General features: G+C 42.4%; 1 protein-coding gene across 4 annotated transcripts in view; it reads right to left on the bottom strand.

Annotated features, from left to right (window-relative positions):
* The window catches only part of OTUB2 (OTU deubiquitinase, ubiquitin aldehyde binding 2), a 95,717-nt gene that overhangs the window by 45,351 nt on the left and 22,667 nt on the right, over nt 1-27,699 (bottom strand). For all 4 annotated transcript variants that reach the window (XM_033953348.1, XM_033953347.1, XM_033953345.1 and 1 more), the window contains exons 3-4: nt 24,842-24,960; nt 5,091-5,175 (exon numbers count right to left, since the gene is read on the bottom strand). In XM_033953348.1, coding sequence (XP_033809239.1) covers nt 5,091-5,175; nt 24,842-24,960 — 204 coding nt within the window. The remainder of the gene's footprint in view (nt 1-5,090; nt 5,176-24,841; nt 24,961-27,699) is intronic.

The raw sequence follows: 27,699 nt of genomic DNA on the forward strand, positions 1-27,699 counted from the left end.
GTTCTCTGCCAATAAATTCCAGAGTTTATTACATGTTGTGTGAAGAAATATTTTCTCTAGTCTGTTTTAAATCTACTACTTAGTAGCTTCATCACATGCCCCCTAGTCCTAGCATTTTTGGAAAGAGTAAACAAGTGATTCACATCTACCCTTTCCACTCTACTCTATCATATCACCACTGAGCCATCTCTTCTCCGAGCCTAAGAGCCCAAGCCACTTTAGCCTTTCTTCATAGGGAAGTCATCCCAAATCTTTTTATCATTTTCATCGCCCTTCTCTGTACCTTTTCTAATTTCACAAAGAGAAGAATCCACCAGCCATGTAGTAGACGAACAGAGAACCAAGGAAAAATACTGCAGAAACTATGTACTTGATGCCGAGTCTTTATTTCAATAAATAAACATTATGTTAATGTGGTCCATCTTTGTAATAAAGGACAAGAACCCGACACGGTCTGTGTTTCAATTAACACATCTTCCTCAGGCAATTTCCCAAAGTATTCCCGTTTTACTACGTGGTTCAGCATTTTTTTGCACGTTATTGTGGCCCATAAAGGAATTCTTCGGACCCCTAAGGAAGATGTGTTAATCGAAACACGGATCATGTCAGGTCCTTGTTCCTTTATTATAAAGGTGGACCACATTAACATAACGTTTATCTAATATAATAAAAGCCTACTTGCGCATGCGCACTCCCATCTGCGTGTTCTGTTTTCCGTGCGCTGTAGGGCACCGCAGATAGGAGTGTGCATGCACGCGAATCTCTGTCTCTCTTTCCCCCGAGGCGGATGTTGGCCGCGGCGGCTGTTTTCTCCTCCCATTGCCTGCCAGTCTCAACCATGACCCCCCCCCCATCTCCAATGACTGCCCAGCCTCACACCTAGCATCCCCTCTCTCCCTTGCCTGATAGCCTCACCTGCCCCGCCTTCCTCTTCTTGCCAGTCTCAGCCGGGCTCACTCCTCCCCTCTTCCCTCCCCCTGGCAGCTCTGAACCTGTTCTCCGTTCCCCGTCGCCTCCGTCACTGCTCGACACTCTTCAACAAGATGGCGGGATTGCTGGTGGAGAGCGATGATGTCGGCCGCCACGGCTGTCGGCGGCTGCAGGCCGCAGCGGCTGCTGGCTGCGGTGGCTTTCGGCGGCTCTAGGCCGCGCCAGCTGTCGGCGGCTGCAGGCTGTGGCGGGCGAACCCGGAGCCAGTATAGGTGGCTGAAGCCCCAATAAATAAATATGACAGTGTCACACTCAAGCATTCAAAAATTACAAAACGGAGCCCAGGGCTCTTGAAATTCACTGCTACTTCCATGGTTGGCATTGTGAGTGGCATCAAAGGAGTGAATATTTGGTACTAACTACAGAGTCTTCATTCGCATCTGAGTGTGACCAAATCACAAAAATGCAGAAACGTCTCCAGTCAAAGGAATGTCTTGTGGTTACACAATGACTGACTCACAGTGTCTGTTCATGTTTATGCTTCATGTAACCTTTCTGCTCAAGCAGACACATGCTTATCTTTCACTGAGTATTTTTTTCTTCAATACACAGCTTCAGGAGTGGATATTATCTAATATAATAAAGCTCTAAGTGCATGTGCACTCCCACCTGCGTGTTCCGTTTTCTGTGCGCTGTAGGGCACCGCAGGTAGGAGTGCGCATGCTAGACGTAGCCAGTGTAGATGGCTGAAGCTTGGATGGAGGAGGATGAGGAGGAGCTGCGAGAGCTCCGCAGAGGCCAGGGGAAGGAGTGGGAGAAGGGAGAAGGGAGAGATGTTGGACTCAAGTGAGGAAAGGAGAGAGAGACAGATGGATGATAAGGACAGAGGAGCTACTAGGGGGACCAGGAGAGATGGTAGGGGATAGAGGGGGACAGGAAAGGGAAAGATGGCAAAAGGGGTGAAACAGGGCCAGAGAGAGATGGTAGAGGGTGTGAAAGAGGGAAAGGGAGAGATGGAAATGGTAGGACCACCGCTGCTTTGGGGCACTGAGGGAGGAAAGGTTGGTACGTCAGGACTGCTGCTGCTGCCTCGGATAAGTAAAGACCCTGTCAGGTGATAAATGCAATGGAGGATCTATGAGGGCCAAAAGGGTACAAAGGAAATGGTAAAAGGTGAGGTGGTGGGACTGGGATCAGTGGGAGGCAGGGTACGGGCATGATAGAGCCGGGGCATGGGTGGGGTCAGTCAGGATCAGGGTATAGGTGGGGTTATTCTAGCACCAGTTACTGTAACGAATGTAACGGGCTAAAACACTAGTTGATTGAAATAAAGACTTGGCATCAAATACATCATTCCTGACATATTTTCCCTTGGTTCTCTCCTTTTCTAATTCCACAATATCTTTTTTGAGATACAGCGACCAGAACTGCACACAGTATTCAAGTTGTAGCTGTACCATAGAGCAATACAAGGGAATCATACTATTTTCATCTTTGTTTTCCATTCCTTTCCTGATAATTCCCAACATTTTATTTGCTTTCTTAGCTGCTGCTGCACATTGAGTTGAGGGTTTCAACATATTCTCAACAATGACACCTAGATCCTTTTCTCAGGCAGTGACTCCGAACATAGAACCCATCATCACGTAGCTATAGTTCAGGTTCCTCTTTCCCACATGCTTCACTTTGCACTTGCTCACATTAAAAGTCATCTGCCATTTTGAGGCTAAGTCTTCCGGTCTTACAAGGTCTTCTTACAATTTTTCACAATCCTCTTGCGATTTAACAACTTTGAACAACTTTGTGTCATCAGCAAATTTAATTCTCACTAGTTATTCCCATCTCTAGATCATTGATAAATATATTAAAAAGCAGCGGGATCCCTGAGGAACCCTACTATTTACCCTTCTCCATTGAGAATACTGACCATTTAACTACTCTCTGTTTTCTGTCTTTCAACTAGTTCTTCATCCATAATAGGACATTACCTCATATCCCATGACTTTCTAATTTACTCAGAAGTCTTTCATGGGGTATTTTGTCAAATTCCTTTTGAAAATCCAAATTCACAATATCAACTGGTTCACCTTTATCCACATGTTCATTCACCCCTTCAAAGAACTGCAGTAGGTTGGTGGGGCAAGATTTCCCTTGACTAAATTCATTTTGGCTTTCTTTCATTAATCCATGCTTATTTATGTTCTGTCATTTTTTTCTTTATAATAATCTCTATCTTTTTGCCCGGCACCATTCCCCCATTTCACAAACATCTGATTGATAGAACTAAGGATGAACATTTATTTTTAAAAAAGAGTCTTAAATAGCATGTAGAATAAGCATAATGCTTCTATATTATAAACATTATAAGAAACATCTAAATTCCACAAGGTAGTCAAAATGGAAAAATTGAGATTACTTAATAAAGCAACATTTTGTAGTCTTTGTAGGAATGAAAAAAAAAAGATTCAAGCTAGCATATATGATGAATTGAGATCTTTATTAAAATGAATTATTTTCATGTAGTTAGAACTACACATGCTACATAAAATGGCCTAAAAAAATGGAAGAACAAGGTCCTCTTGGAATAGATAAAAAAGGCAGGACTTTGAAGAGAATATAAAAGAGCCAAGAAAGACATGGGGGAAGCCATATATTGCTACTCCTTGGGTTTTAGCCAGGTACTAAGTACCTGGATTGGCCATCGTGAGAATGGGCTACTGGGCTTGATGGACCATTGGTCTGACTCAATAAGGCTATTCTTATGTTCTTAATCTAGCACATAAAAGTTAGTTGTATATCCAAAAATACAGAAAGGTAATTGTGAATAAAAGAATCAACACAAATGTGTTTTGGCAAAGTTGCCTGTGTCAGGAGCCATATATTCCAATTATTAATACCCTTATCATAAGATCCTGTGCCTCAACAACAGAAAGGGCTAGATTCACTAAGCCCACCGATCATGTCCCGACCACTTTGCGACCCCGACCCAATTCACTAACCTTCCTCCCGATCTTATTCTGATCCACGCATGCAAATGAGGGGAAGGGCATCCAAAAGTAGGAATGCAGCGATTCACAAAAAAAATTAAGGAACACCGACTGGGCTGGCCGATTACAAAAGAAGCAATTGCTGAGGACCAGTCGCTCTTGTCCCTGCGACTCTCCTGAGCATTCTCTCCTATGGGTCCCCTGAAGTAAGCAGCTGAGGCACATCTTCTGCTCTCTGCTGCCCCAACTCTCCTGCTCTCTGCCACCCTTCCCCACAGTGTGAGCCCTTGGTTTTAACCCGCAGGTTTAAAGCGGAGCTGCACTGCAGGGAAGGACGGCAGAGAGCAGGAGAGTCGGGGCTGCATGGACTTCTCATTTCGGTCTTCTTTCTGCTCTGAAACAGTTGTTCAGTTTATGCTTTAACTTGAGGGATTTTCTTTTCTGTTTGCTGTTGGGGATCAGCCTGCGCATGGAACAGTAGGTGAAACTGCTGGCGCACTGTTTTAGAATTGTGACAGTCTTCCAGTCTCTCATCGGTGCAGTCCAGGAAGGCAGCAGCTTGTTTGCCACAATGCCAGTTTTGTCTGGGGTCATAGGGCTCAGATTAGTTGCCATAAAACGTAATAGTCAAAATGCAAACTTCACAGCATCTTCCAATAAGAGTTTTCATTCAATAATCATCTTATCTAGAGCTGGGATGCTTTTTCTCTTAGCTATAAATAAATGTGCAGTTTGCACTTAGGCTCACATTGCAGTTTTTGTGAATAAAAAAGACTAGAGTTTTCAGAGCACTCTGTCATAAAAGACTCATGCCAATCTCCTTGCGTTCCTCACCCAGGGAAATCATTTCTCTATAATTACAGCAACAGACAGCAAATGCATGTGCAGACCATCTACAGGCAAAGAAGATGGTCTGCGCATGCATCAGGATAGCTGTCCAGTGATCTGTGTGGTCGGTGGGTGGTGTTCCTCCGATCGCCCCCATTTGAATAAGGATCCGTTGTGGATCAGTCAGCCTGTCATGGATCGCACACGGATAGGGCAGGTTAGTGAATCTAGCCCTTAGTAGGGCATGCACTCTCTGATAAGAGTATCTCTTTGATTAACAGTGGAATGTAAAGTAGCATAATGTCAGATAATGTATGCAAATACTCATTCCGGCTGGGTACTTACAGCATTAAAGTAGTTACCAATTACATTTTCATCAAATCCAGCAGATAAAAGTTCACCTTTGCTTCTTATCACAGTCTCCTTAAACCTGAAAGGAAATTAGAGTTTTACTAGGGACTGTTCATATTTTGTTCATCATTGTAAAATCAACATCCTAAGGACAAAAAAAATATTGTCCTGAGAAATTTTAGTTATTTGTAGTTTATAAATAATGAAGGGCTAAATATCTTGCTCAGAGTAACAAGGAGTAGGATTTGTTCCTAATGCACTGCTCTAACCATTAAACTATAACTCCACTTCAGTAACATCAGTTTAAGATACAGAGATTAGGTTTTTACTTTGCTAATATTGTTTCTAGTAAATAAGTGTGTCACTCTGGACAGTAGGGTATTCGCTTCATGCTCACAAGCCGTGCAGGTGGAATCCACTCCAGGTTTTCAACTTCTCCTTCTACCGATAGCTCTGCTGCCCTCTTCAGTTTGTACCAAAGCAGGCAATAGCTCTATATAGATACACATAATGAGGAGGAGTATGGGAAGACTCCCTGAAATACTGCATTGTTCTGCGCTGAAAATATAACAAACATGTTAACATTGCAATGGAACAATCCAAACTTCAGAAAAACCAACCAATCAGAAACATTTATAGAATTCAAACATTCTCCAATGTGCTATAGAGCAGTGTTCTTCAACCTTTTGACACCTATGGACCAGCGGAAATAAAATAATTATTTTGTGGACTGGCACCGGTCCGCGCACCGGCAGTTGAAGAACACTGGGCTAAGTCCAGCCACCCAATCTCCACCACAGACCCTGCCCCCCATAATAGTACTAATTGTAACACCATTTTTTCCATCCATTTTTCATATATACACATATACAATATAATCGTATTAACAACACATAATGGTTAACCACAAAATTAAAATACACAAAGCACACTGTATGCTTTTCAACTTTCAATCCTACTAGAAAACAGATAACCCCATGCAAATGCAGGACCAAAAACTAAAAGTACTGTATTTTTCACTCCATAAGACGCACTTTCGCATCTGCCTTTCACTTCTGGCGTAGATGGGAGAGCCTGCCGATGCAGCGCTGGACCGAGCTGACACCATTCGGGTGGCGGCAAGAGACCAGGCAGGCACGATCTGGGATCGCACCTGCCTCTCACTGCCACGGCAGATGGGGACTTGGGCGGCTGTCCAGCAGGGGAGGCTGCCGCTGCAGCGCTAGACTGCCAGGATTGCATCAAGGTACTGGGGGGTGGGGGGGATGTTTAAAATACCAGGATAGCCATCTAGGGAGGGAGGGATTTTAAAAGGTATCGAGGGTGGGGGGATGTTTAAAATACCATGATAGCCGTCTAGGGAGGGAGGGAGGGATTTTAAAAGGTACCGAGGGTGGGGAGATGTTTAAAATACCAGGTTAGCTGTCTAGGGAGGGAGGGATTTTAAAAAGTACGGGGGTATGATTAAAAAAGGAACTGGGGCACATATGGGGAATGCTTTAAGGTACTGGGGGGTATGTGGTGGGTATGGGGGGATGATTTAGGATACGTGAGGGGTATAGGGCCTGCCTGCCTGTCTGTCACTAGGCCTGCCTACTTGCCACTAGGCCTGCCTGCCCTGTGCCCTGTTCCTGCCTGCCCTGTCCCTGCCTACCACTAGACCACCAGAGGGGGGGGACAGGGTACAGAGCCTGGCAGGGAGGGGGGAACAGGATGCAGAGCCTGACAAAGAGTATGGGGTTGGGTACAGAGCTTGACAGGGAGAATTTGGTTCAGAATGTATTTTTGGTTTTCTCCTCTAAATCTAAGGTGCGTCTATGGAGCGAAAAATACGGTACTAATATTCACAAATAAACCCTTGCAAATGAAGGACCAAAAACTAAAAGTAATAATATTCACAAACAAACCCTAAGATGCAAGACTTTGCAAGCAGTACAACCCCCAGAGAAAAACAAACAAATGCATTTCTTCCTGAACAGACAGTTAGGACAGACAATTAGGGCAGATGTAAAATCACTAAATAAAAAAAATAAAAGCATTTCCCCTAACGTTGTTGTGCCTTGCCTTCTGGCCTGCCCCCCAGTGTTAGCTTCAGGCTGGTCCACGATGCGATCAACGCAGGGTCTTTGGGCCGGCTCCCCGAGTGCTGCATTGCACAAAGCTGTGGGAAGCATCCCGCGCCTCATCTGGAAGCCTTCCCTCTGACGTAGCAACATCAGATAGAAGGTTTCCGGGTCAGGCGCAGGCCACGGGTAGGAGCCTTTTCCCACGCTTTGTGCACTGCAGTACTCAGGGAGCTGGTCCGAAGTTGCCGCATTGATCGTACCAAGGAGCAGAGGCTACAGAACAATCTCTTGGGCCCGATGGACTGGCGGTTGAAGAACATTGCTATAGAGCAATAAATTAAATTTTCATACCCTTGAGGGCTGACTGACATCAAAATCTCAGCTTTGACTTGAACTGTTTGACTGAAAAAGAGTAAGCTGGCAGAGAAATAACTGACAGGGCAGGGTTCCAGAATGACACACCTATCTACTATAAAAGATATTAGCAAGATAAGAACCTGATCTCTTTTTCTAGTACAATAGGTGTGTCATTCTGGGATGTACAAAAGCAATCCCCAAAATGTAGGGTGTGACTTCTATGCCTGCTTGTAACACTGAGGATCCAAATACAGTGTCCTCTTTTGCTGCTATGTCAACCCTATAGAACTTGGAGAACGTATGCAATGTGAATCAGGTTGCTGCCCTATAAGTCTCCTCGGGTGAAATCGCTTAAGCTTCCGTCCACAAAGCAGCCAAACTTCTTGTGGAATGTGCTTCCAAGGAGACCAGCGATTGCTTGCCACAAGCAATATATGCTGACGAGATGTCCATGCGAATCCATCTCAAAATGGTAGCCTTGGACACCAATCTACCGTGTTTAGCCTGATTAGTGAGTACATACAGATGATCAGACAGCCGGAACTAATTAGCAACTTCAAGGTACCTACCGTAAGAGGACTCTCTCAGAGTCTGATCCTTTTTCTTTGACCTTGTTGTGTGGAATGCTAGTAATCTTACTTCTTGATTGACATACCATACCATACATTTTCTTCTATATCACAATTTTTGACTAAGATTCAATGCGGTTTACAATAAGATTATTGATCAGAGAACATGAACACTGATTGAAAGGATAGGAGGATAGAGTTCAGAGTTCACGTTATGGATTTGAGGAGAAAAGGCAAGTCTTTAACCTTTTCCTGAAAATATAGTATGTGCTTGTTTGTCGCAGGTAATGAGGGAGGTTGTTCCATATCTTTGATCCATGGTATGAGAAAGTGGATTCATGTAGATTCTTCTGGAGGGGGGAGTAAGGCTAGTTTGAACCATTGATAAGGTCTGGCGGTGAGAAGGAGTGAGTGACGGTGATGTCTGTGCTTAGTCCTGCAGAGTTAACGCCATAGATGGCTTTGTGGACCATGCAAGCCATCTTGTATTGTATCCTCTTCTTTATGGGGAGACAATGTAAGTCTTTCAGGAGTTGGGAGGCACTCTCAAATTTGCTCTGTCAGAAGATTAGTCAGGTAGCTGTGTTTTGAAATAGTTGCAGTCTTTTGCAATCTTTTTCCACAATACCTCTGTCCAAGGAGTTGCAGTAATCCAGATAGGGGAGAAATCCACACATGCATGATTGTTCTGAAGTTAGGCTGACTTAGCACTGATCTGATCACTCGACTGAGTCGGAAGAAGAATTTCCTGACTAGTGCATTGATTTGATCTGTGCAGGTGAGTTCCAAGTTTAGGAAACCCCCCAGTTCCTTCAAAGACCTCTCTATTTTGAATTTTTCCCCGGTTGGCAGAATCAAGTCCATGTAAGGTAGTGTGTTGTAGTTTCTAAATCATAAGATTCCCACCACTGATCTAAAGTGTTCTGGTTGGGATACATCTGTACACAATGGCTTTGGGACAGGGGTCACGGCAATAGAAAAATGCTTGAGTATCCGAATGTAAACCACTTGGGCTATAAGTGGTATATAAATACTGAAAATAAATACTGAAAGAGAAAAGGATTTGGGGTATTGACCTTGTCTAAGCTTAGCCATTCTACAAATGCGGTGGGTGTTTGAGCTAGCAGTGAGATGGGCAGACATCTAGGCAGCATCGTTTCTTTGTTAGTCTGTTCAGCAGGCCTGAGATTATGTTTGGGTTGGCTGGCTGGAATGTATCCCAGTTTTAGTCTGCTTGGATGCCTACTGTGCCGTCTTCCGTTGAATGATCTAGTTTGATGTTAGACGCTTTAAATACGAGCTAGCTGGAATGGCAGCCATCTTTGCCGTATAGTGAGCATAAAATAGATATGCTGACAGGAAGTTTGTTCCTATTATAAGAAACGTTCTATTCACTGTGTCTTTAATTCTTGTGCTAACTTCATGCTGAACATTTGTGTTCTCTTTTTAAAGGAGTGAGTCCTTTGCCCTGACGCAGCCCTTCAGTAAAACACCAGCTAGCATCAGCAGTGGACTGCGGTACAGTAGAAGCAGCACGCAATACTTTGAAAGATTAACAGCGACATGAACAACTTTCAAAGATAAGTCCAGTTACTTTATTATGTTATGATAAATAGTTGCAACACAGCACTTTGAGTAAAACTGAAACATTGTCAGACACTTTATGTGCTGGAAGCATTCAAAGATTGAATAGTTAATTTGAAACATTCAGTTGCCAGTATTTGCTTAAGTAGGAGGTTTTTTAGCCGATGAGGTGGTTTCCTCTCTAGTATGTTTCTTCGGTCTTACACTTGCAGCATATGGGGATCTGAGACTTTTTTCCTTATTTAACATTTTGAGAACACGTTTTTAGATAGTCACAGTGAAGATTACGGTTCTTCATATTTTGAACTTGTTAAAAGACTAAGTATTTGACAAGAGAGATAGAATTGGTGGATAATGATGCTTCTCTCTTACTCCTGCATATAATATTGTGTGCTTAAATGAGTCCCTAACAGTTTTTATTTTATGTTGGAAATAGGCAGTGAGGCTGTTGGAGTCAGGTTGCTGTGCTGTGGGGTTAGCCGTTGGTTCTGTTGTGGACTGGAGGCAACATGGATTCACTAGAGGTAGGTCTTGTCAGACAAATCTGATCAATTTCTTTGACTGGATGACCAGAGAATTGGATAGAAGATGTGCGCTAGATGTGGTGTATTTAAATTTTAGCAAAGCCTTTGACAGTGTTCCACACAGACGTCTAATAAATAAACTGAGTGCCCTTCGGATGGATTCCAAAGTGACGGGCTGCGTCAGCAACTGGTTGAGTGGAAGGCGACAGAAGGTAGTGATCAATGGAGATCGCTCTGAGGAAAGGGATGTTACCAGTGGTGTGCATCAAGGTTCTGTTCTTGGGCCTGTTTTTTTTTAACATTTTTATAAATGATATTGCTGAAGGGTTGTCGGGTAAGATTTGCCTCTTTCTGGATGATACCAAAGTCTGCAATAGAGTAAACAAGCCGGATGCTGTGAATAACATGAAGAAATATCTGGCGAAGCTTGAAGAATGGCCTGAAATTTGACAGCTAAAATTTAATGCTAAGACATGAAGATCATGCATTTGGGCTGCAAAAACCAGAGGGAACGGTACAGTTTAGGGGGTGAGGAACTTATATGCACGACAGAAGAGTGGGGCTTGGGTGTAATTGTATGTGATGATCTTAATAGGTTGAAAAGGTGATGGCGAAAGTTAGAAGGATGCTAGTTTGCATAGGGCAGGGGTGTCCAATGTCGGTCCTCGAGGGCCGCAGTCCAGTCGGATTTTCAGGATTTCCCCAATGAATATACATGAGGTCTATTTGCATGCACTGCTTTCATTGTATGCTAATAGATCTCATGCATATTCATTGGGGAAATCCTGAAAACCCGACTGGATTGCGGCCCTCGAGGACCGACATTGGACACCCCTGGCATAGGGAGAGGTATGGCCAGTAGGAAAAAGGAGGTATTGATGCCCCTGTATAAGACTTTGGCGAGACCTCATTTAGAATATTGTGTACAATTCTGGAGGCCGCACCTTCAAAAAGATATAAAAAGGATGGAGTCGGTCCAGAGGAAGGCTACTAAAATGGTTTGTGGTCTTCATCACAAGGTATATAGGGACAGACTTAAAGATCTCAATCTGTATACTTTGGAGGAAAGGCGGGAGAGGGGAGATATATATGATAGAGATGTTTAAATATCTACATAATGTAAATGTGCACGAGTCGAGTCTCTTTCATTTAAAAGGAAACTCTGCAATGAGAGGGAATAGGATGAAGTTAAGAGATGAGAATAATCTAAGGAAATACTTTTTTTTTCAGAAAGGGTGGTAGATTCTGGAATAATCTAAGGAAATACTTTTTTTTACAGAAAGGGTGGTAGATTCATGGAACAGTCTCCCAGAAGAGGTTGTGGAGACAGAGACTGTGTCTGAATTCAAGAGGGCCTGGGATAGGCACGTGGGATCTCTTGGAGAGAGAAAGAGATAATGGGCAGACTAGATGGGCCATTTGGCCTTTATCTGCCATCATGTTTCTATGAACTTGCCTATGGCTTACAAGACTAAACCAATCACCAAGTCCCTTCAAGTAAGGTGTGGCAAAATACAGCCAGAGAACTTTTGGGAGCAGATCTCGGCCCAGCTGGCACCCATTGACACAGATATAGATAAATCCATAGTGGCATGGCAAGACCTAACTTCATCTATACATGACGACATCACACCGATGAGACCTGTAAAACCCAAAAAGAAAGCCATGGCTCTCAGAATCTTTACTAGAATGGAAGTGAGAAAGCTGGAACAAACTTGGAGAAAAACCCGGACCTAGGACAACTATATCTGTTGGAAAAGTAAATCTATACAAGACAGCCATAGCAGAAGCCAAAAAGCTATACTACAAAAACCTAATTAACCAATCAGAGAACACCCCTAGAGAATACCCTACTCTCCAGAATGGCACACCTATTGCACTAGATTTGTTTTTACTGTTTTTCATATATATAAGCCAAAATCAGATACAGCTGTTCTGCAAATTTCAGAACCACTCATGGGGCCCCTTTTACAAAGCTGCGGCAGCAATGCTACTACAGTAAATGCACTGAAGCCATTTCAATTCCTGAGGGCTTCGATGCATTTACCGCAGCAGCATTGCTACCACGGCTTTGAAAAAGGGGCCCTTAGCAAGATAACCAGCTACATTAGGCTGCAACTGGAAATTCACCTAAAGCAGTGGTAGGCAAACTCATTAGTCAAAAGAGCCAAATATCAGCAGTACAATTAAGATTTATTTTGAGAGCCAAATTTCTTTTCAAGATAATAATATCTTATTCATTGACAAAAAATATTTTTTACATTAAAATAAAAATATGACAAAACACGCATTTAATGACACCCCGCTCGCCCGCACGTAGTCAAAATCGATTTGTGGCAGAGCCTAGAGAATGACACGTGGAAAAAATTTGTCCCCATCCCGTCCCTGCAAACCATCTGATCCCATCCACATAAGTCTTGAATAGTTTTATACTGAACTTATTAAAGTATAAAAAGAAACAATATTCTGTACAATTGTCAATTTATAAATCAGCGTCTTCTCCCCACTCGCTTCCCCATTTCCCTTCAGCATCTTCTCCCCACTCTCTACTTTTCTTGCCCATTTCCCTTCAGCGCCTTCTCCCCATTCTCAACTTCTCTTCCCCATTTCCCTTCAGTGTCCTCAGTCCACTCTTTCTCCACTTCCCTTCAGCGCACGCGCATAAAATCAAGCAAGCAAGCAATTTTATATCATTTTCATTCTATTCATTCATAGAAATTAAAGTCTAAATAATGCGTCACATAACAAAACATGATTTTACAAAAATAATTCCCTGCACAGTCAAGCCTGCAAGGATTACTAGATGTCTTTCAGCAGCTCCCCTTCCTCCCCCTTACCTTCTTGGCGAGTTTCTTATCTTTTTTTTTTTTTGTCTTCCAGCTGCCCGAGCCGGTTGCATCAGAGAAGTTTCGGCAGCCACACACAACTTGATGAAAGCCGGCTCGGGCAGCTGGAAGACAAAAAAAAAAAAAATCGCCACAAAGGTAAGGGGGAGGGAGGGAGATGCCCGATCAGTGACGTGCCATTCTCTAGCTCAGGGGTGCCTAAACTTTTTGGGCTTGCGAGCTACTTTTAAAATGACCATTCAACATATCACAAATAATTGGAAAAATCACAGTAGTCTCAATTATAATTTCTGGTGGAACTCATTATGTCACATCTATAAAATGGAAAGAACAATAGCTATACAACAAGGGAATTATAATAATTTTAATAAAATTTGGGAGCCATTAACATCTTATTGTAATGAGTAGACACCATTTTCTATTGGAATATACACCATCTAATGTTAGGAGGGGGAGGTTTATATATTATTATTCATATTGGGAAAAATAATAGCGGGAATGATGGGAGGGAAGGGAGGTAATTTTATATATTATAAGATAAATTAGAAAGATTGTCAAGTGATATATTTAATTTTAATGTTTTGATGTTTGTACACTTGATATTGAAAATGAATAAAGATTTAAAAAAAAAAAAAATGACCAAGTCAACATGATCTACCAACAATAGAATTTTGAAAAGCACAAAGCACACTGTACACAGAGAAAATGTTAATCATCATTTATATTCCGCGGGTTTTCAAAGAGGTCAAGGCAGATGACTTTATGCAATGTCACCTCAGTAACAACAACACAAAAATAGACAAATATACCCCCTCCTTTTTTACTAAACCATGATAGCGCTCTCAAGTGGCTAAAGAGCCACGGTTTGACGACCACTGACCTAAAGCTATATGGCTAGGCATCTATTACTATCCCTTTGGGCATGATCAGCACAAACTTGTTAACTGCATAGCACTGAAATTTCAGTCACAAAGTCCCTCCCTGCTACTCCAACCCTACCACCAAGAATGTTCTCTGATCACTGAAGGATCAATTTTAACTCTGATAGTTCTAGCCAGATAGATCAGTCTGAAAATCTTTCTCTAAGAATGGAGCACTCAATATTTCAGTTTTACCATGCATTCTGGGTAAATTATATTTTTACTAGTCTTTAAGCCTGTTACATTAACGGCTGCTAGAATAGATGTGTGTCTGCCTTTTTTCTCTCTCTCTCCTTGGCCGCTGTTTGTCTTTTTTTCACCACCCCTTGCTGTTCCCCCGTGTCCAGCAGCACCCCTTCCCTGCTCCCTCTGTCCAACAACAGCCCTTCTCCCTTCGTTTTACCTCCCCCTGTCCAGAAGCACCTCTTCCCTGCTCCCCCTGTCCAGCAGTAGGCCTTCTCCCTTACTTTTAATCCCCCCTCCCCGTCTAGCAGCACCTCTTCCCTGCTTTCCCTGTCCAACCGAAGGCCTCCATTCCTGTTACCGCCCCCCTGTAACAGATGCTTTGAAATGTATATAGCTATACTCGTTCGGAAACGTTCTAAAAAAAAAAAAACAACCTTCCTGTCCTTAGAAAGCGATAGAAATCCCTATTGCCCGGCTGTAGCGTGGACGGCCCCTGCTGTCTGCCCCACTCCTGCTCACCGTCCGCCGCTGCTGCGGGGACCACTTTCTTCGACAGTATCGGCGGTCCAGGGAATGTGCTGAGCTGCGCTTTGCTTCTGGACCGGGTATGCACCACTTTCTTCGGGCAGTTCACCCTGGAGGTTCTGACTTAAAATTCAGGGCCTGCCCTGAACTCTGCCACTCTTTGCTGTTGGAAGCAGCAGCAGCAGCAGTCGGAACATCCTCGTTGGCCGCAGCCTCCCCCTCTCCTTCGCTTTTGCTCCCCACCCTAACCTGCACACTGGCACCTTGATTCTCAGCTCCCTCGGGGTTGGAGCGTATTCAAGGCGTGGGTACGGAGCCCCTCTTTTCTCCATCCGCAGCGCTTTCGGAATGGCTTCCTTAGTTGTTTTGTGAAGTTTATTTTTTAGTTCAAAGTCACCGCCGCAGCTCCTCTCTCGATCCCCGCCTGCATCGGAAGCCTTCTCTGACGCAGGTGTGGCTTGAGAGAGGAGCCGCCGCCGCGGCTTTGAACTTAAAAATAAACTTTGTCCATCAAATGTAAGGCATTCAGAGCCGGCAAGCCCGCACATCACCTTGGGGAGAGAGAGAGATCCGTTGTAAGCGTGCATGCGCACTCCTGCCGGCCACAGCCCGACAGATCAGGAATTAGGAAACACGACGGTAAGACTGCGCATGCGCGCTTAGCATTTTATTATAGTAGATACACATTCACTTCCAAATCATATTTCACATACCCTGGCTTAGGAGTGAGATTCATTCCCATTATGGCATGCTCAAAACTAATGTCACAGCTATATTTCAAATTAGACAGTTCTAAGTCTAATAGATGCTGGCATTGTAATCTAGAACCAGGGACATTAGATCATTTATTATATCATTGTCCTTATATAAAAATTTTTTGGAATTCAATTTGGCCACAAATTAATAAATTAATGGAAAATCATATTGCAATATCATATGATACAATTTTATTTGGAACAATGATGAGAAAAAAAAGTCAAATTTCACCAGAAAATAATAAGCTTTTATTAATTATGACAGGGGTTGCCATTCAACATATAACTAACAATTGGAAAAATTACAACAACCTAAATTACACATTTTGGTGGAATACAATATGTCATATTTTTAAAATGGAAAGAACAATAGCAGTACAAAAGGGGACATATATTAAATTTATAAAAATATGGGGGCCATTGACAAAATACTGTAATGAATAAATAATATGATGTTTTCTTCTTCTTTTCTTCTTTTAAGGATCTTTTTTTTTATGACACACATAAAGGGGGGGTAAGAAAAATTAATTTATACATAGTATGTTATAATATATTATACAAAATGTAACGTATGAAAAAAAGGTAATAAAAGGGTGGGGGGAGGGAAATGGGATAAAAATTATTTAGATTATATTGTATTAGATATAAAAAAGTTATTGAATATTTATCAATTGTATTCTAATATGTTGTATACTTTTTATAAAAATTTGAAAATTAAAATATTATATTAAAGTAATGAAAGGGAGGGGGGAGGGTGAGGGGGGAAAATCAAATTCAGATATATAATGTATTAGATATAAAAGTGATAATATGTATTTATAAATTGTAATTAATTATTATGTACACTTTATGAAAAATTAGAAAATAAAAAAATAATTGGAAAAAAAAAAAAAAAAAAATGTTTTTTTTTTTGTAAATCTTTATTCATTTTCATATCTTACAAGTGTATAATAATCAATCAGAAAAATTTTTAAACAAAACACTTGACAATCTTACTTATAATCATTAAATTATAAAAGAATCCCTTCCCACCCACCCCATCTATTATATATTTCAAATGTTACCAAGCCAGGCAGTGGAAGGAACCTACAGAATATCTAGCAATCACAAACATGTGGAGAAAAAGCCTCAAACTAAAGTACATAAACTTCTAGCTGCCTTCAGTCTTATCAATGGCATAAAAAAACTCCCCAAAAACTTGCTCCATATCTCAAAAAGGTCCAAACCACTGTGCACAGGAAAGTTAGAAAAACCACTTATCTTTAGCCGGAAAATCAGACACTCAAGTTCATGGTCTCCAATTGTTCACAAAATCTTCAAGTCTTCAAACACTCCAGTAACTCCAGAAGGTTCACTGCTCCAGCAAAAGAATTCACAGATTTGAAGGACTTCTCCTGACGCAACCTGGTGATCTGGTGAAACATGGATCCTTGTAAGGATTATGAATTCTTTTGCTGGTGCAGTGAAACTTCTGGAGTTACTGGAGTGTTTGAAGACTTGAAGATTTTGTGAACAATGGAGGAGAGTAAACAGTGGAGTGCCGTAGGGGTCTGCACGGGACTGGTGTTATTTAACTTATTTATAAATGATCTGGAAATTGGAACAACATGTGAGGTGATTAAATTTGCAGATGACACTAAACTGTTCAAAGTTGTTATATGGATTGTGAGAAATTGCAGGCAGACCTTAGGAAATTGGAAGACTGGGCGTCCAAGTGGCAGATGAAATTTAATGTGGACAAATGAAAAGTGATGCACATTGGGAAGAATAACCCGAATTACAGTTACCGGATACTAGGGTCCACCTTGGGAGTTAGCAGCCAAGAAAAGAATCTGGGTGTCATCATAGACAATACGATTAAACCTTCTGCCCAATGTGTGGTAGCGGCCAAAAAAACAAACAGGATGCTAGAAATTTATTTTAAAAAGGGATGGTTAACAAGACTAAGAATGTTATAATGCCCCTGTATCGCTCCATGGTGCGACCTCATCTGGAGTATTGCATTCAATTCTGGTCTCCTTATCTTAAGAAAAAGATAAAGCGGCACTGGAAAAGGTTCAAAGAAGAGCAACCAAGATGATAAAGGGGATGGAACTCCTCATATGAGGAAAGACTAAAAAGGTTAGGGCTCTTCAGCTTGGAAAAGAGACAGCTGAGAGGAGATATGACCAAAGTCTACAAAATCCTGAGTGGAGTAGTACGACTACAAGTGGATCATTTTTTTCACTCTGTCAAAAATTACAAAGTCTAGGAGAGAGTTACAGGGAAATACTTTTAAAACCAATAGGAAGAAATATTTTTTCATTCAGAGAATAGTTAAGCTCTGGAACGCATTGCCAGAAGTTGTGGTAAGAGCAGATAGCATAGTTGGTTTTAAGAAAGGTTTGGACAATTTGCTGGAAGAAAAGTCCATAATCTGTTATTGAGAAAGACATGGAGGAAGCCACTGCTTGTCCTAGATCGGTAGCATGGAATGTTGCTACTCCTTGGGTTTTGGCCAGGTACTAGGGACCTGGATTGGCCACTGTGAGAAAGAACTACTGGGCTTGATGGACCATTGGTCTGACCCAGTAAGGCTATTCTTGTGTCCTTAAAGTCTCCAATTGTTTAATGATCATTGCTAAACCAGTTTGACTGGTATAGCGACTGATCGAATTTGCCAACCCATTGCACAAAACAATTCAATGTGTGGTTTTCCATGCGGTTGTACATTCTCCAATTCTGGCATGCAAATATGTAATTAATATTAAAACCAGCCATCTGATTGATGTCCTAACCTTGCATACCAAAATAGGATCAGTATTACCAACCCGTAAAACCTGACAGGTATAGCTGTGTTACCGACAGGTTTGGTTGTTTTTTTCATTTTTTTTTATATGGGTTCAGAGGTTGTGCCCATAAAAAAAATGCTGTGCCACCGCCCCCCCCCCTCCTCCCCCGATGAGCACTGGTGCCCAAAACATGCACATCTGTGCCATTAAAAAAAATAAGCCCCAAAAGCTAAGTGGCAGGAGGCTGCTTTGGGGCTTCCTCTGGTACTCAGCTGTTCAGGCTTCCCCAAACCAGTTCTGGGCATGTGTCAAAGTCGCTCTCACAGCAACTGGTCAGATGGGATTAAGGTGAACCTCTGTGCAAATCATTTGTATGCAAACTTGTTTGAACATTAATCGCTTTTCCAGAATCAGCCCCCCCCAAAAAAAAAATCAGTCAACAGCGACTCGCATGGTCTTAACAACCATGTTTTGTGCATCTAGCCCCGAGTGTTTAATTCTCCAGCTAACGATAAGTGTTTTTCGAACTTTCTTGTGCATAGACAGTGGTTTGGACATTTTTGAGATATGGAGCAAGTTCTCTGTGGAGTTTTTTTTATGCCAGTGATAAGAATGAAGTCAGCTAAAAGTTTCTGTATGTATGCTGCTACTAGGGGCTTTTTTTCCACATGTTTGTGACTGCTAGATATACTGTAGGTTATTTCACTGCTAGGCTTGGTAACAATTGAAAGCTGGACATTAGTTTTTCTATTTTTTTTTCCAATTCTCTCCAATTTTTAATATACTTACAATAGGTTTAACAAAATTTATAGCATTTTAAACACAAATACAACACTTAATATTCCGTTAAAACTCTGTATCAGAATTTACCCCCTCCCCCCTACTTAATTACATTTTTTAAATTCAAGAAAAACCTATCATAAACCTTATTCCTATATACTTTATTTAATGTTCAAATCAAAAAACCCTTTCCTCCCTCCCCCCCATCTTGGCTTTGCATTTTTAAGGGGAAAAGAAATATCCAATCATTGCAATATTTTATTAATGGCTCCCAAATCTCCTGAAATTTCCTAAAAATTCCCTTCTGTACAGCTTTTGTCCTTTCCATTTTATAAATGTGACATAATGAGTTCCACCAAAAACTGTAATTAAGTCTCTTCCAGTTTTTCCAGTTACTCGTGATCTGTTGTATGGCAACCCCTGTTATAATAAGTAGAAGCCTATTATTTTTAGCTGATATTTGACTCTTAGCCCTCATTGACATGCCAAACAGCACAGTATCATAGGACAGTGCCACTGGATTTTCCAACATACAATTTATTTGACCCCATATTGATTTCCAAAAAGCAAGAATCAATGGACAGTAGAATAATAAATGATCTAATGTTCCAGCTTCAAGATGACAGTGCCAACATCTATTAGATTTAGAGCCATCTAACTTCTGTAAACGTACCAGGGTCCAAAATGCTCTATGTAATAGAAAAAAAACAAGTTTGTCTCATAGATGCAGACACTGTACCTCTCATCCTCCAAGACCAAATTTGTGGCCATTGAGATGCATTAATTTGATGCTTAATCTCAATGTCCCAAAGGCCCGACTTTGGTTTTTTATTTATAAATCCAGATATCAATTTGTACCACTGAGCAGCCTGGTGTCCCAGAAAGTCCACCTGAAAACATAAGAAAGGCAAACTATACTTAGCACTTAGATTTTTCCATTCAGGGAACCCTGCCTGAATGGCCTGCTTCAATTGCAACCATTTATAATTTTGTGATTTATTAAGACCGTATTTATGTTGCAATTGTGAAAACTCAAGCAGCTTACCATTAGAAATAACATCATCTGAAGTACATATACCTGCCTTCATCCAATATTTCCAGATGACCTTAAAACCGCCAATGTGCATCTTGGAGTTTAGCCAAAGGGTCTGATAGGTAGATTTAAGTATTGAAATAGATGTTAAATTATTAACATATCTTAACGTTTTCCATGTATCTACTAATATTCTATTTTCTTTATATAACCAAGGCATTTTGATACTAAGAACATGACAATCTCAGAGGAAACCTGAGTTACCATTCCAATCTGGGAACTTTTCCATGAGCTCTGGGAGGATCCAATACATAACCTGACACATAATATAGGATTGATGATACCTATAAAAATTTGAGAAATTTATCCCCCTTCCTTAATTGGCTTTTGTAAAGATACTAGAGCAATTCTTGCAATCTTACGCAGCCAAACAAATTTTGTAAGAATACTATTCAACTTTTTATAAAAGGACCCCGGAAAAAACACTGGTAACATACCCATCTGGTAACAAACCACAGGCAAAATCATCATTTTAATAGTTTGAACTCTCCCCCACCAAGATAGATGTAATGGGTTCCATTGCTCATACATCTCTGTGACCTTTTGTAATAAGAATTTTTCATTCAATTTCATTGTCTCATCCAGCGTATTTTTTTATCCAATTTAATTATAATTTAATGATAATTTTTCAGAACGTTTTGGTCTGCAGAGAGGTATTAGACAGGGTTGTCCTTTGTCTCCTTTGTTTTTTGATATTGTATTAGAACCCTTGTTAGCTATCCAACAGGCAAAGGAGATTCAAGGTATTCCTCACACATAAGAATATAAGAATTTGCCTCCGCTGGGTCAGACCAAGGGTCCATCGGGCCCAGCAGTCCGCTCCCGCGGCGGCCCATCAGGTCCATGACCTGTAGAGTTGTCTTATTGTCTAACCCACAGGTGTCAAAGTCGGTCCTCGAGGGCCGGAATCCAGTCGGGTTTTCAGGATTTCCCCAATGAATATGCATGAGATCTATGTGCATGCACTGCTTTCAATGCATATTCATTGGGGAAATCCTGAAAACCCGACTGGATTACGGCCCTCGAGGAGGGACTTTGACACCCCTGGTCTAACCTGTTGATCCCTACTCTTTTATATCCTCGTACCAACCCCCCCATTTTGTAGTTGAACATCGGGTTATTTTTCCCTATATGCATGACCTTGCATTTCTCTATATTGAAGTTCATCTGCCATTTATTTGCCCACTCCTCCAATGTTGTCAGGTCTCTTTGCAGTTCTTCACATTCCCCTATAGTTTTAACCCTGCTACAGAGTTTAGTGTCATCTGCAAACTTTATAACTTTGCACTTTGTCCCTGCTTCCAGGTCATTTATAAATATGTTGAACAGCAGCGACCCAAGTACAGACCCCTGTGGGACACCGCTCGTTACCCTTCTCCAGCCCGAGTAGTGGCCCTTCACTGCAACCCTCTGCTTTCTGTCTGCCAACCAGTGTTTAACCCATCTAGATACGTCCCCTTCCACCCCGTGGTTCCACAGTTTCCCAAGTAGCCGCTCATGAGGTACCTTGTCAAAGGCTTTTTGGAAGTCGAGATATATGATGTCTATGGGGTCCCCTTTGTCCATCTGGCTGTTTATCCCTTCAAAGAAGTGTAGTAAGTTCATTTGGCATGATCTTCCTTTGCAGAAGCCATGTTGGCTCGTTTTCATCAGCCTATTCCTTTCAATATGCTCACAGATACTGTCTTTTATCAGTGCTTCTACCATCTTGCCCGGCACTGAAGTCAAACTCACTGGTCCGTAGTTTCCTGGATCACCTCTCGATCCCTTTTTGAAGATAGGTGTGACATTTGCTATTTTCCAATCCTCCGGGATCACCCCTGTTTTCAAGGACAGGTTGCAAACTTTCTGGAGTATTTCTGCTATTTCGGTTTTCAGTTCCTTTAATATCCTTGGGTGGATCCCGTCTGGGCCCGGGGATTTATCGGTTTTCAATCTGTCTATCTGTCGGAGGACATCTTGGAGGCTTACCTCTAATATCGATAGTTTTTCTTCTGGGTCTCCGTTAAAGATTTCTTCGGATTCCGGTATATTGGATGTGTCCTCACTTGTGAAGACTGACGAGAAGAACATGTTTAGTCTGTCAGCTACCTCCTTTTCCCCCCTTATCGCTCCTTTTATGTCTCCATCGTCCAGCGGTCCCACTTCCTCCCTCGCTAGTTGCTTCCCTTTAATATATCTGAAGAAAGATTTGAAATTTCTTGCTTCCTTGGCCAGACTCTCTTCGTATTCTCTTTTTGCTTTCCTAACCACTCGGTGACATTCTTTTTGATGTTCCCTGTGCTCTTTCCAGTTTTCCTCGGTTTTGTCCTTTTTACACTTCCGGAACGATTGTTTCTTGTCCCGTATCGCTTCCCTCACTGCATTGCTTATCCACACCGGGTCTTTTGTTTGATTTTTTTTGCATCCTTTTCTAAATCTGGGGACGTACAGGTTCTGTGCTTCTTGTACCGTGTCCTTGAATAGGGACCAAGCTTGCTCCACGGTCTTTGTTTTTCCCGAACCTTTCCTGAGTTTCTTTTTTACCATTGCTCTTATAGTGTCATAGTTTCCCTTCTTAAAGTTGAGCGTTGTCGCTGTGGTTCTCTTCCCTTTTGATGCTCCTACTTCTAGTTTGTACTGGATCATGTTGTGATCGCTGTTTCCTAGTGGTCCTATTACTTCCACTTCCTTTGCAGGTCCCCCCAGCCCGTTGAGTAGTAGGTCGAGAGTTGCATTCCCTCTCGTTGGTTCCTTGAAGCAGTCCCGCACAGCCTCTAGGAATTCCATTTCCCTTGTGTTGTTTGAGTTTCCAATACTCCAGTCTATCCGGGGTAGTTAAAGTCCCCCATTACCATGACATTTCCGTTCTTGCATTCCCGCCTTAGTTCTGCTTCCAGTTCTTTGTCTTTTGCTTCTGTTTGTCCAGGTGGACGATAGTACAGTCCCAATTTTATGTCAGGTCCATTTCTTCCTGGTAATTTAACCCATAATGATTCTAATCCGTCCGTCTCTGTTGCCATATCTACTTTGGTCGAGTGAATGGTGTCCTTTATATATAGTACTATTCCTCCACCCTTCTTTTGTGTCCCGTCTCTTCGATAGAGTTTATACCCTGGCAGTACTATGTCCCATTTATTTTCCTCGTTCCACCATGTTTCTGTGATTCCGATGACATCCAGGGTCTCTTTTTTGGCCGTGATTTCTAGTTCTCCCATTTTGTTCTTTAGGCTCCTTGCATTTGCGTACAAGCAATTTAGGTCCTGGTTTTTTCCTTTCTCTGTTGTTTTTCCCTGTGATTTGTTCCTCTGGTCATCCCCTTTTTGAGCTGCCAGATTCCAAGTTGTGTTTATTTCTTCCTCCTTCTTTGGCGCATCTTTTTCTCCCTCAATTTGTTTCCTCAATTTCACCTGTCCCTCTAGCTCTTGCTGTTTGGCCTTGCCTTTGTTCACCAATTTCTCTTGTTCCTCGAATTCCTGTTGTTTGCCTTTTGTTTCTACCAAGCATTTTTCCTGCTCAGTATCTTTTTTGGATACTCTCACTCGAGCCATCGACGTCCGGTTGACTATCGGCTTTCCCCTTCTTCTTAGTTTAAAGCCTGTTCTATTCCTCTCTTAACGTTGTTTGCTAGAAGTCTTGTTCCTGCCGTGCTCAGGTGAAGTCCGTCCCTCCTGAAGAGCTTGTTCTTCCCCAAAAAAGTTGTCCAATTCCTTACAAAGTAGAATCCCTCTTCTTCGCACCATCTCCGCAGCCATGCGTTTATTGCTTGTAGCTCCATCTGCCTCTTCACGTCTGCCCTCAGTACTGGCAGGATCTCCGAGAACGCTATCTTCTGTGTCCTCAGCTTCAGTTTCCTTCCCAGGATCTTGAACTGTAGTTGTTTCTGTTGACATCATTTGTCCCAACGTGGATTATCACTGCAGTCTCTTCCATCTCCACTCCTTCCAGGATCCTCTCAATTCTGTCGGTGATGTCCTTTGTTCTTGCTCCTGGGAGACAGGTCATTAGTTGGTCTTCTCTCCCTCCTGCTACATGACTGTCCACTTCTCTCATGCTACATGACTGTCTCCTACTATGATTGCAGATCTCCCCTTCTTCAGCTTCCTCACTGGTCTCAAGTCCGTATCCTCGGTGTGCTTCTTTACTTCAAGGCTCCGGTGAGACCCCGCCTCCTCTTCTTGCAATACAAGGTCTCTGCTTATGCAGATGACATATTGCTTCATTTGAGGAATCCTGATTGAGATATTTGGTAAATTTTCAGGATACAAAATAAATTGGAATAAATCAGAAATTTTTCCACAAAATGTATATTGTACAAAAGGTTTATTTGATTCATTTCCCTTTATTTGGAAGGAAGAAGGAATAAAATATTTAGATATTAGTTTTTCTTACCTTTTAGATTGGATTTTGGATGCTCAAAACTAACCCATTTAGAGAAATTGCACCTAAAACAAAACACCTGTGGCATTTGTTTACATTAATGACATGGATGACAGTTTTAGAAAGGGCTCCCAGGGACTGCTTCCTCAAAGGATCCAGCAGTGATTAAAAGTGGGCTATCTCCTTTCTTGGATCCCTTGCACTTCAGGAGCAGTCAATGGTGCAAATTGCACTCAAGCAAGCACCTTGTTTTAAATTTAAAGAATAAAGAGGAAGCAATCCATTCAAGAGAATAACCAGACAATGAGCGAATCATACAATAATGCTTTTGATGTAGAGTTCAGATTAGATAAGTAACAATGCAACAAATTAAATGCTGTACTGAAATCTAGAGGTTTATTAAGACATACCTATGTATTTCTCTGGGATTTCCAAGAAGAGATTCCAAGTAAGCATAGCCTAATGCTCGATAAAAACAATTTCCATCTCCAAGGGTTTTTCTAATTGAAGAGTATCTTTTACTGAGATCCTTAATACATAAAAACACGAGTTTATTAAAAAGTGTCCTCAAGTAAAAGAAAACCTTTTTTATTAAATATTAACAATCAGGAAAACTGTAAAGTTCAAGAACATAGCAAATCTAAATGGTAACGGTAAAAATATTTGTATTCTGCTGACTTTTCCTTAAATACATTCAAAGTGGATAACAAAAGATTAGGTTCTTACCTTTACTAATCTTCTTTCTTGCAAATCCACACTTTATTCTGGAACCAGTGGGTTATTTCCATCTACCCAACAGGACTTTGTAGGAAGCCTTAAATTTCAGAAACTTAAACCTCTCCCCCTCATACCTCATCACTGTCACTGGTTCTGTAAACATCAGTCAGTAGCAAAGCAGCCAGGACCATCTATAGAGGATAATAACAACAAGAGAGAGGGGAACAGGGGGGACACTCCCCGACAAGTGTATTCTGCTCACAATCAGAAATGCAAAACAGCAACAAGTAAACATAATTGAATCAGGATATCAAACATTAGTAACCTGAATGATAATAACAGTGCTATAAGTAGAGACAGCATGCACTGACAGAAGAGGGTGCCCTAACTAGGGACCCCCAAAACTGAGTGCTAAACCCAAACAGATGGCACTCTATAAAGGCTGGTCAGAAAACAGAAATCCAGCTTACCAGTACATGAAAGGCAGGCAATCGGCGAATCAGGAAAATATAGGGCAGGTTCCCAGAATAAAGTGTGGATTTACAAGAAAGAAGATTAGCAAAGGTAAGAACCTCATCTTTCATTCTTATACAATCCCACTTTATTCTGGGACCAGTAGGACATAACAGAGCAGTCCCGGAGAATCAGGTTGGGACTGATAAGCCTGCTGCCAAAACAGCGGCACCATTAGCAGCATCCTGCCTGGCTGCCAAATCGATCCTGTAAAACTTGGTGAAAGTATGCAAAGGAAACACTTCAGGCAGAATGAGCCTGCACTGTGTGTGTGTGTGTGGGGGGGGGGGGAGGGGGTCATTTCAGCTGCTAAGTAAGCCATGGAAACGGTCCTACAGATCCATCTGGAAATGGTTGCCTTAGAAGAAGGCCTTCCCTTGTGGACAGGACCTGATAGAACAGACAGGTGATCAGAGATGAGGAACTCTGTGGTGACTTTCAGATACTACAACAAAAACCTGTCATGTCCAAGGATCACAACACCCAGTCCTGCTCCCTCAAACCAGAGGAAGCAAAAACAGAAAGTTAGACTTTCCAATTTACGTGAAAAGAGGAAACCGCTTTCAAAAGAAAGGAACAGTGCGCAGCATCACACCGGAATTCGCAATCCGCATAAAGGAATCCCGGCAGGGGACAGCTTGAAGCTCTGAAACTCCACGGACTGAGGTAACAGCCACCAGGAAGATGGCCTTGATCGTAAAGAACGCCTGCTCCCAAAGGCTCATACGGCGGACAAGCCAAAGAGCAGGGAACCAGAGTAAGATTCTAAGTGAGGCAGGGTAGGCACAACGGAAGCCTAAGTTGCAGAGTGCCCCGCAGGAAATGAGCCACATCCAAATGAGCTGTCAATAAGCCCTGCAAAGAGGGAGGGCCCACACCCAAAAGACAAGCAATCTACACCCAGAGCGAAGCTACTGCTAGGCCCTTCATCAGACCATCTTGCAGAAACTCCAGGACACTAGGAATCGATGGAACAGATGGGTCCACCTGACTCAGGGTGTACCAGGCAAGGCAACAACTCCAAGCTTTCATATAGGCCCCCCTGTGGACTTCCGTTTGCTTTGAAGCAACGTGTCAACTACCACCGAAGAATAGCCCCGGCTAATCTAGACCGCGTGCTCAAGAGCCATGCCAGAGCATCCAGGCCTTTACTGCTGGCCTCTCGACAACTGAAGAATCGATCAGCTTTCTTGTTGGCTGCAGTCGCCGTTAGGTCAAATGTGGGCCACCCCCAACTGATCTATGCAATCGAATACTCTGAGACAGTGACCACTCTCTGGGGTCCAGCGTCGGATGACTGAGAAAATCTCCTTGAACGTTGTCTCACAGAACCTGAGTCTCACTCTGCAACGGGTTCTATAGATGCAATATCCAGAAGCCTGCAATCTGTGGCCTGCACCCGAATCACCTTCTTGGTGCGGCCCAAAGGTGACTTCAGAAAATACTCAGTCAGAGGACAGAGATACTTCAGTTTGTAGCCATTCCTGAGAACCTCTAGGACCCAGCGGTCAGAGGTAATGGCCTACCATTCCGCCAGAAATGCTGAAAACCGCCCCCTGATCCGTGGGGAAGGAGACTCCAGCCTGGCATCAGAACTGTTTCTTTACTGGAGCCGCTGGCTGCCTCCCTGTGGACTGCTGATGTCAAGACCCGCCAAAGCATCTGGCAGATGAAGAGGACCGTTGTCCCATGGACGAGCCTAAGTACAGACAAGAGCGCCTGAAGGGATGAAAATTAGAATGCCCCGAATGCATCTCCATGGAACCATGCAGCCTGCGCTCGACCCACTAGTGGATGAACCTGGGGTGAGCAATCTCCCAAGGGAACAGTCTCTGAGCTCCAATCTGATGTGCAGGCTGTCTAGAGGGCTTATTGACAAGAAGGGAACCCTCCATAAACAGACTTTTCCCAAAAGTCTGCGATCTCCCACAGTCGGAGCTGTCCCCACAGGGAACCTCTGTAGCACAAGGGTGAAAAACGGGAACACAAAGGCTGAAATTATACGAAATAAAATATGAGCCGAAAAGACAAGCTCCTA

This window comes from Geotrypetes seraphini, chromosome 7 (assembly GCF_902459505.1).
Source record: "Geotrypetes seraphini chromosome 7, aGeoSer1.1, whole genome shotgun sequence".
NCBI lineage: Eukaryota > Metazoa > Chordata > Amphibia > Gymnophiona > Dermophiidae > Geotrypetes > Geotrypetes seraphini.